Source organism: Gopherus evgoodei, chromosome 9 (assembly GCF_007399415.2).
Source record: "Gopherus evgoodei ecotype Sinaloan lineage chromosome 9, rGopEvg1_v1.p, whole genome shotgun sequence".
Taxonomy (NCBI): Eukaryota; Metazoa; Chordata; order Testudines; family Testudinidae; genus Gopherus; species Gopherus evgoodei.
Window position 1 is genome coordinate 103,837,381 of NC_044330.1, and position 16,624 is coordinate 103,854,004.

Here is a 16,624-nt window from a genome sequence, read left to right on the forward strand (position 1 = left end):
GCAATATACAGAAGCATAAGGAAGTACATTCTAAATGGGACTATTTACTCTTACAGAGACACAGTCAACAAAAATCACTTTTTTCTGCAGATTATTTGTCTGCTAATGTTACAAGAAACACTTGATTGTTGTAAGTGAAAAAAAAATTCCACTATTTTTCCAGGTTTTTTAAACATATGTGCATTTGACAGTATAGTTTGTTAAATATTTTCCACTGTAATTAGTCAGTTTCCCTTGTCTAAGTGGGTCTTTCATGCAACTCGGACACGAAAAGCTGTTTGAATCTCTCTAGTTTATTTATTCACAAAATTTGTCAGGGGGACTGAGGGGCAGATGAGATATCCAAGCACGCTTTAAAGCCATTATTTGGAATTCACTGGATTGTAAATTGACTGCATTCCCTCAGTTTTTTTCCTAGGCAACTGTGTGGTTTGTTTTATTGTTGGTTACATTTCCAAAATTACTTTTATCTTTTATTTGTAAGTCAGAGATGTTAACATCTCTCTACACTTCCATGCTGTTTCCAAATTCTTTCTGGATTCTTTCTAGGTAATGAAATGATCTCAAATTATCATAGTACCTCACCTATATTAAATGAATTCATCTTCACAACATATCCCTGTGAGGAAGGAGAACCCCATTTACAGAGGGGGAACTAAGGCACAGAGAAATTAAGGGCTTGTCTACGCTACAGGGGCTATAGTGGCATAGCTACAGCACTACAGCTATGCCGGATAACCCTGTAGCATAGATGCAGCCTACGTGAACACGCTAGGTCAACAAAAGGCATTCATCCGTGGATCTAGCTGCATCAACACCGAAGGTAAAGGCAGCATAGCTACAAGACTCAAGGTGCACCACAGCAATATCGTCCTAAACTCTAAGGCATGGTGTACACTAATGTTTCTCAACTTTTTTATACCAGGGACTGGCTTGCTGGCTTCCTGAACTGTGTCAAGGATCTCAGGGACTAGCGTCGGTCCACTCAGTGGCCATTGACAAACACTGGTCTGCAATAGGAACTTATGTTGACATAATTACATTGCTCAGGGGTGTGAAAAATCCACACTCATGAGTGATGTCGTTATACCAACATAAGATTCTAGTGTAGACAGTGCTATGTCAATGGGAGGGCTACTATAACTTGGGGAGACAGAGCAGCACGCTGATGGGAATGGCTCTCCCATTGGCATAGGTGGCCTCTTCACTAAGTGGCACAGCTGCGCCCGTGCAGTTGCATCGCTGCAGCACTGTTAAGTGTAGACAAGCCCTAAATGCAGACCAGGCCTAAGTGACTTGCCCCAGGCCATGCAGAAGAAGCCTGTGACAAAGCCAAGAATAGCACCAAGGCCTCCACAGGACCCAGTGCATTAAGCATAAGGTGTGAATTGGATGGGAGAAGTTAAAACCGCTACTTACCACACAGTACATTAGAATTTTTGTCACTTAAATAACATCTAAGAGTTCTAATAGAACTCAATAATCTCTTCCTTTTCCAACATGCAAGTGGCAAGTTGCATTTCATCTGAGTGTGGAACCTGGGGGACACCTTTGCCACTGAGGGATGGCTCAGTGGTTTGAGCATTGGCTGCTAAACCCAGGGCTGCGAGTTCAGTCCTTGAGGGGCCCATTTAGGGAACTGGGGTAAAAAAACTGTGTGGGAATTGGTCCTGCTTTGAGCAGGGGGCTGGACTAGATGACCTCCTGAAGTCCCTTCCAACCCTGATATTCTATAAATGAATTGATGAAGCCTGAGGTAGCATCACCTCTTCAAAGACTTTGAAAAATCTAGTCAGAATTGAGGAGATATGTAAAGATGCCTATTTCCTCAACTCGGCAGAACAGTGTAACATCAGACCTACCTCTTGCCTTCTTGCAGGTTTACGCAGATTAACATAGCACTGCCTGGGGATTCCTATTAACTTTATAATCATCAAATAAGGGCAAATACCTGCCAGCAGGCATGGGGGGACTTTCGTTCCAGGATGTACTGCGTTAAGGGCGAAGGTTCCAGTTCATATTTGTCAAAAGGAAGCTTGTCTATTACCATTGGCTCACAGTCTACACAGGAGAACCTCACAACAGGATGAGCTGTGCGTGGCGGCTAAGAGGAAGAAGAAAAGATTCACGACTTAGAGTCCACCAACTGCCTGATGTTAAAGATAATCAGGTTTAATCTTTAATGCTAGTACCTGCCACTCAGAATTTTGCTTTTTTCTTTTATTTAATACAGCTCCAATCTAAGGTAATATTTTAAGAGTGTTCCACTTTTGATACATTCTTTTAAATAAATCAAATCAAGCTGTATTACTAAATGCAGATGAATAAAATCATTTAGTAAACAAACAGTTGACATGTAGTAATGCAACCCCTCCCATACACACCCTTTATTCCTCACTAGCCTTCAACACTTAAAAAAAACAAACAAGTTAATCATCAAGTTTTGACAATAGCAGAAGGTTAAGTGCCTACCATGTGATCCAGATGAATCAAGATAATGGACTATTAACAAAATCATTCACAAGAGATTCAACAACACTGGCACACAATTCCCTCCTAACCCACAAGGGGGAGAAAGGCAGTTAAAATTAAAATGTTTTAAATATTTCAAGTCCTAAAGCACAGTCAATCCACAAAGCGTGCAAATACATGATTTAAAGAAAAACGTGAAGTCTTTCTCTCAGCCTGCTGTTCACAGAAATCCATGTTTGAGAGCGTAGCCACTTGGCCAATACGATTGCTCAAAATGTTCCCTAGTGAGTGATTCCTGCCCCCCCTAGGAAAAACTAGCACCTTGAGCAAACACCACAAGTGCAGAAACATAACGTGCCCACTTAGAAATGATATATCTATGAAAAAAAAGCTGCTAGGTTAAGCCAATAACCAACAAAATAACAATGTTTCAGAAAAGAGCAAGCACATGCTGCATATTCCCACGATTATCTAGAGAATGCAATTATTTGCTTTCTTCCCAGTCACAACTTTCCCTGCTAGGAAGAGAAGAATCATATACATGGAGAGCTGCTATGTACCAAGAAGAAGGAACATCAAAACTGCACATCTTCTAACCTCCCTTGTTGAGATAGTTTAAGACTCCATGGCTCTATTTTCTAGCCCCATTTTTTAAACGCTTTAAATAATTTAGTTCAAAGCATAATTTTGACTCAATATTTTGAAAACTTTATTTCCACTGTCGCAAAATGTATAGTTATTGAACTAAAGCCTGACTGATGCAATATTTAAGAACTATTAAAAGAACTAGCTTACTGAATGAAACATTTATTGCAATAAACTTTCCAAATCCAGAAGTGATGTGAGATGCAATTTCTAGACTTGTCACCAATCAGCATCACAGAGAGTCAATTCATTTTGTAGTGAAAGCCAAACCACAAGCAAGCCTGGGGTAAGAGACTAATTTACTGTTCATTTTAAGAGCTCTCTATCAGGTCAGGAGATGTGGAGTCCTTTTCTTTAGTTTGTTTTACTTACCAGAGTTGGTGAATTCTGATCAGGCCAAAATGACTCTGGAATTGGCCAATGCCCAACAGGAACACCAGTTTTAGGGTTAGGTCGTACATAAATGAGTTTATGACAACTATGCCACGGTTGAGAAGCAAATGAATTGATGGGCCTGGATGAATCAACAAGTCCATCTAAAATTTAAACAAAGCAAAAAAAAATAAAATGAAAAATAAAAAGCTACATGGCACGCATTCGCTTCCTAGGAAGTTCTCTTATTAAGAACCAATGTCCCATTCCATTTGTTTCAAAGACATCAATGTGTGTCTTAACATCAAGGCTGAACACCTACATCAGTGTGTAAAATGGCATAATTTAAAGTCACTTTAAGAACATGTTTGCCCACATTCTACAGTCCTGCTCCAGTTACACAGAAATTCAACTAAGTGCAGCACTGCTTTCTCAGCACATTACACAAAATTAAGTTTATTAAGTACTTGCTTTAAAAATGGTACAATATACAAGTCTAGAATCTCTAACACTGTCCTGGCAACAAAAACAGATCACGGACATTTTATAGTCTCACTGAAAGTGATAGAGTGTACAGGAAATAGTGTTAGTATTAGTTGAAATTAAATGGGAAAACTTCTCCAGGGAAAGACAAAAATTTTAGAGGTGTAAAATGTACCCTATGGGAATAGATTTTGTCTTAATTTTCAGCAGTCTGTTAAGTTCCTAACGCCTTATTAGTAAGTCATTTCACTCCTCTCCTTCCTCCACAGAAATGCAAGTTTAAAGGGTTTTGTATCAATTAACGCATTATGGCCTATTATCTCATATACATTCCCCCATTTTTATTTTTATTTTTATTTTTATTAAAACTGAAACAGTTCAAATAAACTCAGATTATTTCACAAAAGCTAGATGTGGTTTTGGAACATGGCTTGACAAGATACAGGTGCATTGCTAAGCTTGCCAGTCTAGTTCCCAGCATTTGTCACAGGTATACGCTTTTGATTCACTTTGCTTCAGAAATGGTTGACTGGTATTACAGAACATGCCCTTCTGTTACAGATCAATTCACTTCTCCATTTTTTGTAGCATGCAGTAAAACGATTTGAAGAGAACCAACACTGCTACATTTCGGATAAAAGAAAAAAAAAAAACAATCCAGTTCATTCAGTTGCTTTCCCATACAAGAGTAACCTTGCAACTCCAGTGTCCAGACCTGCAGATGTCAGGGACTTTGCTTAGTGCCAGCTTGGACTGCACGGGATGCTAGGGGTAAGTCTAAAACATTTTCCCAAGTAGATGAAAAGTCATTATGAGGAAAGCAGGCAGGCAAACAGGAGAGAAAGGCAGGAGGGAAGAAAAGGTGGCTCAGAATGAATGTAAGGGTGATAGATGATCATTGTAGAATGTATAAAGGATCCCCCCAAACCAATATACACTCTTGATTTTTTTGTTCTACTTGCATTCTCTAAGTGTCTTCAAGTCTGCTTTTAAGTGTATGATTTTCTGTGCGTCTAAGTTGTAGGAAAAGAGAGTCTTCCTAAACATGCTAAGGGATCAGTTTTCTCTTAATTTTAGGTGTCGAGTTCTGCAAGTCTGAACAAATTGCCCCATGATCAACAAATGTATTTTTTCCCCACACATTCTCTCCTGTCTTGGCACATAATTTTTCACTTGCACTTAGGAAAGAAAAGTTTTGACTGATCACAGCGTGATCAGTTTCAAGTAGCACAATACCAAAAATGTTAAAAAAAGACACTTTTACAGTGTATTAATTTAAAATCACATCTGAAGTATGTTTTTTTTTAAAAGTTCATGATAGCAACTAAAAATGAATTACATTTTCTTTTCCTCCGTTCATTTTGTGCATTTGACAGCACATGTATAGTCAGTTTTACTGTTTCCACATATATAGTCAGTTTCCTCTGTTTCTGAGGTTCACCTTACCAAACGTGGGGAGAGAGAAGCAATTAAAAAGGGGAAAAAATGTGAAAGGTAAAGCCACAAAAGTTGGCAGGTGCAGCACCTGAAAGCCCTCTCTGCACCCACCTCCCCCCAAATTACTAGATTTCAAATAGGTAGTATCTCCAAGATGATTAAATTCTGTTGCTGTAACATACTGAAGAATCCTTAATGGTGATCCATGGTGTTAACCTTCAAGAACTGTAAATCCAGCAGGTGTCTTTTGCAGTTGCTTTCAAAGGCCTTGTCTACAGTAGGCAAAACAAAGGTGTATTTTTCACATATGCAACATATGTTAAAATACACCTTCCTTCCAGCGCAGAGACAGCCTGAGCGCACCAAGGGTTTGTCAACACAAGACATTTTGACCTCAAGTTTACTGACTGGCAATTATCTCTAACTAGTTCATGTGTTTCAAAAGGTTAGCATGTACACTCCCAAACATTTGCTTCAGGATACCTGTTGCTCTTTACCCTAAGCTGAGCCCAAGGGTAAAGCAAAATTGGAGGGGGGGAGACAAAGGGGAGGAGGAAGTAAATCCACATTAGCCTTTACAAATGTGCTGAAGACCTCAAGTTACTTGAAGCTGAATTAACTCTGGTAAAGCCTAGAGAAGACAAGCCCAAATAAAATTCACACACACAGCTCAATTTTTTTTTTAAACAAATGAAGTTCTTACAATAGATTGAGGTATTTAAAAACAACAGCTTTATATACTGTCACCCTATACTGCTTTGAAAATAAACATAGCATTCACAAGACTGGTGTGTATAATGCATCCAGGAGGCTTTCCAATTATTTCAACACAGTACAGTTGTTAATGCCTCTACTACTTACTTCTGTTGATGAGAGACAAAAGCTTTCAAGCTTGCTGTATGTGGTACCAAGCGCCTCTTCAGCTCTGTGTGGCTCATAAGCTTGTCTCTCTCATCAACAGATGTCGGTCAAGTAAAAGATATTCCCTCACCCACCTTGTCTCTCTAGTATCCTGGGATTGACATTTACAACTACACTGCAACCACTACTTAAAACAGGAATAAGTAGCAATGTTGGACATTTTCTGTCTTTTTAGCTGTGGTTCCTCAGTCAATAGAATAAGCAATAAAGGCATTTCATTCCTAAAACAAGGAAAAATCTCAGATACCATACACATTAAGGAGCTACACTCATTTTACAATGCAACATAACAAAAACGCTTGTACACAGATTACAGCTACGGAGATGAAAGTGAATAGTTACTGTACCTTCTCCAATGGGAGCTGGGTCTGGTCCTGATTTTTCAAAGTTAATAACAACACCACTCTGAACTTTTTGAACTAGAGATTCTAAACATTGGTTCAACATTCTTTGTGTCCGCACACAATAGGAGCGACCTATAAATAAAAGAAGAGCAATACAGTAAAAGTCTGAAAAAAAGTCACAGCAAACCTTAATTGTGTAAGTAAGGAGGATACTGTTTATTATAAAAATAAAAGTTATAATATATGTCAAGGCTCTTTTCAACTTTACATGGAACCACCACTGCAGAGTTGCTGCTTTAGTGACAAATTCAAATCATCAACAGACATGGCACAATACTTCCACAGTGCAAATAATACAGACTGTGAAAGCCAAGTTGGTCTTTTCCATCCTGTGCATTATCACCAATAACATAGGCTTTGAAGGCCAAAAAAGCCTTCGGTGAGAATGGTGCAAACTCATTGGTGCAGACCTCAATACTGTCAATGATGCTTCTGTTCATTCTTGTGTAATTCACTTCTTTTAGCTGCGTTAGCACCAGAGGGTTAATGAAATCAACATTTGTTATTACAGGATGCAGGTTTTACTGAATACGTAAGGAACAAATCTGATGAGTGAGATGGTTTCATTTTTAGTCACTTTTCAAAGATGATGACCAGCCTTTTATAAAGAAAGGGGAAGGGATTACAAACCTTAAAGTGAAAAAAAGTGAAAAGCTGTCAGATTTAAAAGAGCCAGTATTTTTTAAATTTTAAAATACTCTTGCAAGGTAGAAACCCAGACTCAGCAGTGCAATGCTAACATGTTGAACTGGCCAGGGCAGAGTCAGTATCCAAGGTGAGACAAATTAGATGCAAAATTACTTCTCTCTATCCCCCAAGAGCATCCCATTAAAACAACTTAGAGAGTAAGCCAAACTCCACATTGAAACCAAAGCAAAACAACATCCAACTACCTCCTGTCACTTCACACATCTGTGTGATTGCAGATTCATCAGTGGGTACGCTCCCTAGTTGCTCTGGTTCAACAGAAGAAGCTCCTGGCAAACGCAGCACTAGGGCAAACAGCCTTTGATCCCAACGAAATGGTTCTTTGGTTAGTTCACTGCCCGGTAGAGGAGAATTCAAAGGAAGATGAAGCTAATAAAGAAAGATTTGAAGAAAGCTTTAAGGGATCAGATGCTCATTTGAAGACATGTACCCAAACTAATCATCAAAATAATTGATAAACTGAAGGACCAGTTTTCTTCTCTATTAATCAGTGCTCTCAAACTGTAGTCTGTGAACCCCTAGTGACTATGGAACTAAGCAGTGGGACAACAGGAGAGAAACTGGTCCACCTTTCTTAAAGAGTGGTCTTCAGAATGAAGCCGAATTACCACCAATATAAATCTAATTCATAATTATTTTAGCACACACTGCCAAGATGAAAGTTAGTGTTCCCCTGTAGCCATTTTAAAAAGTAAAACAAATACAAAAGTCTTACCTCCTCTTGAACACCCGCAGCATGTGTCAATTTGTTTCCATCTGTGATGGTAATTAAAATAGATGGCTCTAAAAAGAACGGGTTCCTCCCCTAGAGAAAGAATAAAAACATGTAAAACAGTAACAAATAGTATTTAATTCCATACGTCAGTTAAACTTGTGTTGCTCTGTAAATGTACTCATCAATTTACAGCACAGAAAACACGGTATCTGCCTTTAAGAACTTAAAATGCCAAACAATCCTTATAAAAGCTTGAGATGGTGTTAAATCTGTGGACACGCAGAATTCCACAACTAACATGACACTGCACATCAGAGCCACTCAGAACTTCAGACTGACCACAAGTGTAGAACTCAGACCCCTGGCCCATAAAGTCAGAGTTTGCTATCACTTAAGCAAAAGGTGAGTGTTAGGAGTAGACCCCGATGACACTACATAGCAGCAGTACATCTATATTCTAGCTGGCTCTCCTTGCAGGAGAAAATAAAAAGATCAGTATACTGCCAAATACATTCAGGAGACTTAACAGTGGGAAAAATTAAACATCTTTCGAACTGGGTTTAAAAAAAAGATGGTATTTTAATGAATTATGTTACCATACAGGGCTGTTGCATCTTACACTGGGGTTTCGTTCCGCAGACAACGCATAAAGCGAAAATCGCGCAGTCAAAATTACATTGAGTGTAATGTCAGGTGGAATCACCCACATAACAGGTACAGTATTAAAATTGTTATTTCTCTCTTTCTTTGTTTTTGCCAACCGCGTAAAGCTGAAATCATGTTAAATGCGCTAAGATGCAACAGACTTGTAATGAGAAGGCAAACATAAGACAGAGTTTGAAATAGTTAGTTGATAAATGCCTACAATTTTAAGATTCCAAGTGTGTGTACATGCACACACAATATGCACTGAACACAAATATACACAACATCTTTCCATGTGGCTTAGTGTGTGACATAAGAACTAGAGTTTTAAAAATTAAATCTATACTTATATAATCTATTTGAAGTTTATGAAGATTGATAGTACATAACACAAGAACTAGCGGTTAACCTATAAAATGAATAGGCAACAGATTTAAAACAAACAAAAGGAAGTACTTCTTCACACAATGCACAACCTGTGGAATTCGCTGACAATGGATGTTGTGAAGGCCACAACTATAACAGGGTTCAAAAAATAACTACATTTGTTCATGAAAGATAGATCCATCAATGGCCATTAGCCAGGATGGTCAAGGATGCAAACCCATGCTCTGAATGGCCCTGGCTTGTTTGCCAGAAGCTGGGCATGGACGACAGGGGATAGATCACTCAATGATTACCTGTTCTGTTCATTCCCTCTGAAGCACCTGGCATTGACTATTGTCAGCAGACAGGATACTGGGCTAGATGGACCATTGTTCTGACCCAGTCTGGTCATTCTTATGTTCTTATTAAAAAGAACCTAACCATTTTACTATAACCAGTTCAAAGCAGCCCCCTCATTTTACTCATACTCCATCAATCCCCTCACTCCAGATATTTAACAATATCCACAAAGCAACAATTGTTACAAAGAGTGTTTGATACAACATGAAGAAAGAACAAACATTTGTTACCTGTCCATAATTGTCTATTCCAGATACTAATCTATTGAGATTTAACAAGTCAAACGAGGATCTGAGAGCCTGCCCGAGGGTAGTCAATCCTGAAGCTTGCAGGTTTTTCAGTTCATTCATGAATGTTGCATGATTTTCCTTCCATCCAGCCTGTTATGTAGTAATATAGAGAGACAAAAGACAGAGTATTGGTCATTTTAGTAGTGATCCGGCAAACATCAACTGCAGGGTCTGATTATCACCTTTCATCTCAGAGGCAGATTATATTTCTCATTAGCAGGTAGATGCTGTTGTGCTTGTATGATGCATACATTTGAAATTAAAAAAAATAAAATAAAATAAAAAAACACCAGAGGAGCCACACAAGTATCTTCCCACATAACTGCAATGTGTACAGAACACGAAGTACATAGTAGAAGACTGACAAGCTACACACAGTATTAAGTTTTTGAAACAATGACTATGCCTATTTAGCGCTTTTTATGAAAGATGCAGCAAAGCAGAAGTGACTAATGAAACTATTTGGGTACTTCCATGAGAATGAGAATATTTGATTTAAAAAGTGTGTCCAACGAATGGCATTTAGAAATTAAACATGAATACCTAAGGCACGGGTCAGCAATCTGCAGCACACGTGCCAAAGATGGCATGCGAGCCGATGTTTAATGGCACGCTGCTCCCTGCCAGGGTCCCAGCCCCATTCAGCCCCCCCACCTACCGCTCTCTCCTGCGGGGGCAGGAGGCAGAAGCTTGGTCCTGCCAGCAGCCAAGCTCCTGCCTCCCCCGCTTCTTGCCCCAGTGTGCTGCCTTCCTGTGCCTCCCTCTCTCCTTCCCTGCGCCAATCAGCTGATCGTCCTTGTGAGGGGGAAGGGGAGTGGAGTCGCAGTGTGCTTGCTGCTCCGGGGAGGAGGCAGAGAAGAGGTGAGGACGGCCAGGGCCCTGGGGAAAGGGGTGGAATCGGGCATATCCCCTCCAGCCCCTGCCGTGAGCCACTCATGGCAGGGGGCTGGGAGCACAACCACGAGCCAAGCACCCCCACCTTCTGCCCTGAGCCCTGCACCCAGCCCTCTGCCCTGAGCCCTGCACCCCCCAACTCACACACACTCCGCCCTCTGTCCTGAGCCCTCCACCCCTCACAACCCCAGCCCTGACTCCTGCACCCCCCCCACACACACCTCCAGCCCCCATTCTGACTCCTGCACCCGCACATATACCCAGCCCCCTCACATCCTAGGCCCGGACTCTTACACCCCCCCACATCCCCACCCCCACCCTGAGCACCAAACAGGAGCTCCTGCACCCACACCCCACATTCCCACCTGCACCCCCAGTCTGGTGTCCCAGCCACTGGCCCCGTTCAGCCCGCTGGCAGTCTGGGGTCCCGGCTGCCGGCCTTTTGCCAGCCAGGGTCCCACAGGCCCCGTTCAGCCTGCTGCTGAACTAGGTGAACGAAACCCCAGGCTCCCAGCAGGCTGAATGGGCCGGCAGCGTAAGATCAGCATTTTAATTCATTTTTAAATTAAGCTTCTTAAACATTTTGAAAACCTTGTTTACTTTACGTACAACAATAGATTAGTTATATAATATAGACTTATAGAGAGAGACCTTCTAAAAACATTAAAATGTATTACTGGCACGTGAAACTTTAAGTGAAGACTCGGCACACCACTTCTGAAAGGTTGCCGACCCCTGACCTAAGGCATGGTGGTGAATGAAGGAGCTGCAGGGAGAACACAAGGAGCTGCCGTTGTGGTGCTCGGCAACTCCTCCCCAAATCAGCCTTGCCCAGGGTTAGAAAAACATGTAATATGTGCTCAAGGGCTAGGCCTAGTAGCCAGTGAAAGATACCAGTATCCCACATTCCTGCTCCCAGCTCAGTGCCCACCCCGGCCCCAGAACTAGAAAGACATTAAGACAGCTGTGTACCATTAATTGGGGACTTTTAAAAACTGTATAATCAGCCAACGTAGAGAAGTTTCACAAATGCGACTCACTATATTTCCTCACTTTTCTTGTACTTCCTTTCCCTCCTGGCTTCACTCCATTTATGTTCATATACAGATCATGCCTCTTTTTATGCTTTCCTCAACTCTCTTCCTCCACGCCATATTATATATTTGTAAAAACACACTTTTCTCCTGCTCTAGTTCCTCTGCATCCTACCTCGTAATACTTTCTTTTGTCACTACTTCCTTGCTGCTGGAAGCTGGCTCAGATTCCTACCAGGTTGTTGCCTGGAACCCTTCTGTCTCTTTAGCAGACAGACACTTGCTACTTAAAGAAGGACAGTTGCATGGTCCCAATCCCTCCCCCACTGCTGGAAGGGAGTCGTGACATGCTGTCTTGTCCTCTGCTCCCAGAGACTCCCGACTGCTGCAATGGGGAGTACAGAACATCTCTCCAACATTTACAGTTCACTCCCTCAGCTACCTGGCTGCTGCGAGGCAGGTGTGTGCATGTTTAAGTGTTATTCCACGCCTTACCTCCAAACCTCAGTTCTGAGTCCTCTACACTGAATAGTGCCAATCCCTGCCTTTGCTACTGCTCAGAACTTACCTGAGCAGCAGCCGAGTAAAACTAACTCAATTCTTATTCGTTTTGCTAATGCCTACCTAACAGAGCACTGGGCCTTGGAAGGCATGCTTGTGTCCCATTGCACCTGCCACTGCCCTCTGAAACTTCAAGCTGTGGTTGTAGGCCATATGCCTACTCCTAGTCACCTGTTTTACAGGGATTTGCATAGAAGGCTTCTTGTCTCTGCAGGCAGGAGAGTACCTGAAAGGGGGGTGGTGGAGGGGAATTTCTGAAGCTATCACTTAGAAGGCCAGAGTGGGAGATAGCTGCAAGTGCTGACTGTGGCAGGAAGACTCAGCTGAAGAGGACTGTAAAGCTCTGGGAGAAGAGCTGTAAGGACTGGGAAATCTTGGTGATAAGGACTAAGGCAAGAAATAAGTTTCATTTAAGATTTTAACTGACACTGAAGTCCTGGCCATCTGTCCTCTTTCAGCAAAGGAGGTACCAAATTCCAACAAGGGCATTTACATTCTGTCTTAAGTCAGTCCTTACTGCAGGTTGAATGAAATATGCTTCACTTCCTGCTGCTTTCAATGAAGCGAAGTCTAGTTTGGGTATCTGTTTGTAGAGCACTCTGGAGAAAAGAGCAAATATTTTTATAAGCAGTAACCATGTTCTCAGATCTTTTATCTATTCTATCTCCAGCCATAACAGGAAGAGTAAAGAATTAAGTTTCTTCCTTAGCTTTAAATGCAAGATCTATTTAGATGAAAGATGCTATGTGTAAATTTAAAAAAAAAGTCACTAATTTCTTTAGAGAAGTGGCTCTGAACCAGGGGTACGCATACCACTGGGGGACAGTGATCTTCCGAGGGTACATCACCTCCTCTAAATATTAGCCTAGCTTTGCAACGGGCAACATGAAGAGCACTAGCAAAGTCAGTACAAACTAAAATTTCATACTATTACTTGTTTATATGGCTCTATACAATATATTAGTGTTTCTCAACCTGGGGGCGGGGGTCGCAATTTATTTTACAATTATAGATAAATAATTAAAAATGAGAAAATAAGCAACTTTTCAGTAATATTGTGCTGTAACACCTTTGTATTTTTCTGTCTGATTTTGTAAGCAAGTTTGTAAGTGAAGTGAAACTTGTGGTGTGCAAGACAAATCAGCCTCCTGAAAGGGGTAAAGTAATGTGAAAAGTTTGAGAACTACTGCTTCAGAGTAATTCTATGTTGCGTTGGAGGGAATGAGTTACACACAATATGCGGGACATATTTTTAAAGAGGTGACAGCATATATGGACATAACATTCTCCTCGCCCTGAATATATCTTAAAATCCAGATAAAAATATTCTTCCACACCCCTATTGGGAAAATGAGGTGAAGGAAATGGAGGGAATCTAGATTACTCAGGAGATTATACTGAGGGCAATTCTTTATTTCTATTTAGTCAGCAATTTGAATCCAGGTCAGCTTGGTAGTATCCAAGAATTAGTATCATAAAATGGCTATATGAAACGAGTTAGACTTCCAGCCAGTTGTCCACAGCACAGCTAAAGCCTCGCGTCTCAAAAAGGGTTAGAATTGAACAGAGAAAGAGCCTCAGCTACTGTGGCATGGTTAACAGTAGTTCCCCAGAACAGAAACTGGCGCACATTAGCAGGCCAACACAGGGAAGCTTACCAGCCTGTGAAGTACCCGTTCTGCAGAGAAAAGTTATCTGCAGGAGTCAGTGTCACACTGTGTACAAGTGCCAGCTTTCATTTTAAAACCCAATTTAAAAACCCACATGTAGTGGAAGGTGTTTGGTCTTGCATTCATATGGCTTCTTTTCTAAAATAAAACAGAAGCCACGTGAAGTTGAGGTATACAAAAGTCTGATTAGTTTGGGTTGTTTGTTTTGTTTTTAAAAAGAGATAGAAGCCTAAAAAACACTTGTTTTACCCCTTAAATATATATTAAAAAAATGAAGTTTGGGACTCTCCCCCCTTCGCCCCCCCCGAAAACAAGCTGCTGTTATGAAACAGATTCTTCTCCCTCTTCCCTCTCCTCCCCCCAAAATATGCCAGGCACTGCAGCCTAGGGGAGTCTCTGAAACTTGCATCAGTGATTTTGGTAACAAACTTCCCTGCCCCTCAACTCTACCCAGCCACGCTCCCAATGACATGTTCCCTGGCCTATTATTGGACAGATGCATTGACAAACTTGTAGATTGTGAGGTGTCTTAAAAAAAAGCAGCCAGAGCTAAGTACCAGAGCTTTTGGTACAGAGCTGACTGCAACAGAAATTTCATCCTTTCAGGCTGAAGACAGGCTCATTTCCAGACTTCAGGGCCTCCCAAAGGTGTTTATGTTCTGAGGCAAGATAAGTGTTGCAAATGATCTTAAAAAGTGTCAGGCAACTCCCCGACAGATGTTATTATCCCACCTGCTGTTCTTTGAAGCAGAAATCTCCAGTGGCAAAACACCTGACTGTGTGCTTTAAAATGCTAGATTAGAAGCCCTATGAGTACGGGCAGGGGCTATGCATCTTCTCTAATCTCTTCAAAGGAAGGTTGTTTTTTGAGTGGTAGGACAGCAAAAAGTTCAGAGAAAGACCAAGGCTAAGAGCTTTCAGACCTATTCTGAGCTTCTTGCATCTTGAGAGCCATCATTCAGTACCCCAGAAGTGGAGGGAGAGTATGGACTGGGTACAGGTTCCCAACCTCAGCAATGCAGACAGCCCTCCTGCAGATAGTCTAATAATCAGCTAGAAGAATCCCCATCTTTCAAAATCCCTCATTTTGTTGCCTCTAAACAAGTTTTTTTCCACCCTGAATCTTGGCAGTGGGTTTTTTTGGGCCAGCTCCAGGTCTTTTGACTTAACTGAACAATGACAAAGGACCTCTGAATCCTCTTAACTCTTCAGTACAACTGCAGAGCGCCTGCCAAATGAGCTAAATTTCTTGGTAGTAAACCAGGTCCCAGCCCCAACTCAAGACGTGTTTTCTGAGGGTTCCTGATCTCCTTTAACATATAGATTGGGAAAGTGACAGAATACACACTTATGGAAGCATAATTCTTCCATGTCTTAACTTTCAAATGATCTTGAGAGCATACCTGGATTTCCTCCAGTACATTAACTGGATGTCTTGTATATTTCTTTTTGTAATAAGCGATTCTATAAGGCTATTCCATGTGAGTGCAGGGGGCAGGGAATACAGGACTTCCCTAACTCCACACCTTGTTTAAATAAATGCCTGTGGAAGTAAAAGTAGCATTTTCTGTCAATTAGTGCAAGGCTTGCTTGGAGGACATTAAAAAAATATCCAAGTGAATAGTACAAAAATCACTTCTGTAATATGTTTCTCCTGATGACTCTGACCTAAGAATGTATCACTAAAAAATGACAGGGGCATTCAGAGTACTCCAGGAGTTGAAACTGGATCTGGGATTGAGGATTTCTATATTCTTGCTCTTCCTACCCCTCAATACACTGTTAAAAGAATCCTGCAGAATTATTCAGCGTAATCATTTCTGTGCTCTTGTGTCAGCAGCAGCCCTTCAAAAGTGGTTAGGATTATAAATTGCTGCCTTGGAAAATGCTACTGTGAGGGAATACTGTGAGTATTTTCATCTGCTGGTAGGAATACTATCGAATGAAAGGGAGCTGGAGATGCAAGCACTGAAACAAGAAGAGTTAAAGAGGCTATGTATGCAAATAGACAAGAATAAAGTCAAAACTACAGAGCAATTATATTTTGGATTCCTTACGCATAAGTTCCAGTTGTGAGACTTCGGTTTTTTCAGGCCTTCAAGTACCAAATTCCTAGTAGATCATTTTTATGCAGAGAATTTGTTAACACTGAGTAGACTACACCTTGGCAAATAAACCGAAGTGTCAATTTGCCATTACTTGAGAGTTCAGAGGAAAAACCAAAGAGAATTGAATTTTAATGGGATGACCTTCTGGTGAATATGAAGGTCTAATGAGGTACTTATACTGTACCTGCTTTTCTGGGCATTTGTGAGAATCACACACCTGCAGCCCCAAGCCATGATTGGGCAAAAGGGATGCCAATCAGCCCTCTGTGACACTAAACAGAACTTTCAAATATCATCCTCTGGAATCCTGAAATTTGTCTTGTGAAATACAATTCTTCAATCAAAGACATCTGGTGGCACTGCACAACTATTCTGTTTCCTTCCAGACAAAAGCTGGAGAGAATTGCCAAGCAAAGAGAGAGGGTCCACCAGCTAAGTGAATAAAAATAAAGTAGCAGAACTAAGCAATACAGGAAAGATTAGAAATTAAAGAGTCAGTTAAGTTTAAATAAATAATTTTCCCAGCTATTAAAACTACG

The 16,624-nt window shown here is 41.0% G+C and overlaps 1 protein-coding gene across 8 annotated transcripts in view; it reads right to left on the reverse strand.

The window, feature by feature from the left end:
* The window catches only part of LOC115657270 (integrator complex subunit 6-like), a 60,214-nt gene that overhangs the window by 24,460 nt on the left and 19,130 nt on the right, over positions 1-16,624 (reverse strand). For all 8 annotated transcript variants that reach the window (XR_004001943.1, XR_004001944.1, XR_004001942.1 and 5 more), the window contains 6 exons: positions 9,759-9,908; positions 8,158-8,247; positions 7,628-7,811; positions 6,678-6,806; positions 3,490-3,653; positions 1,952-2,104 (listed from right to left, as the gene is read on the reverse strand). Coding sequence is in view for 4 of the 8 variants with exons in the window: in XM_030574870.1 (XP_030430730.1) it covers positions 1,952-2,104; positions 3,490-3,653; positions 6,678-6,806; positions 7,628-7,811; positions 8,158-8,247; positions 9,759-9,908 (870 nt within the window). In the remaining 4 variants the exon portion in view is untranslated. The remainder of the gene's footprint in view (positions 1-1,951; positions 2,105-3,489; positions 3,654-6,677; positions 6,807-7,627; positions 7,812-8,157; positions 8,248-9,758; positions 9,909-16,624) is intronic.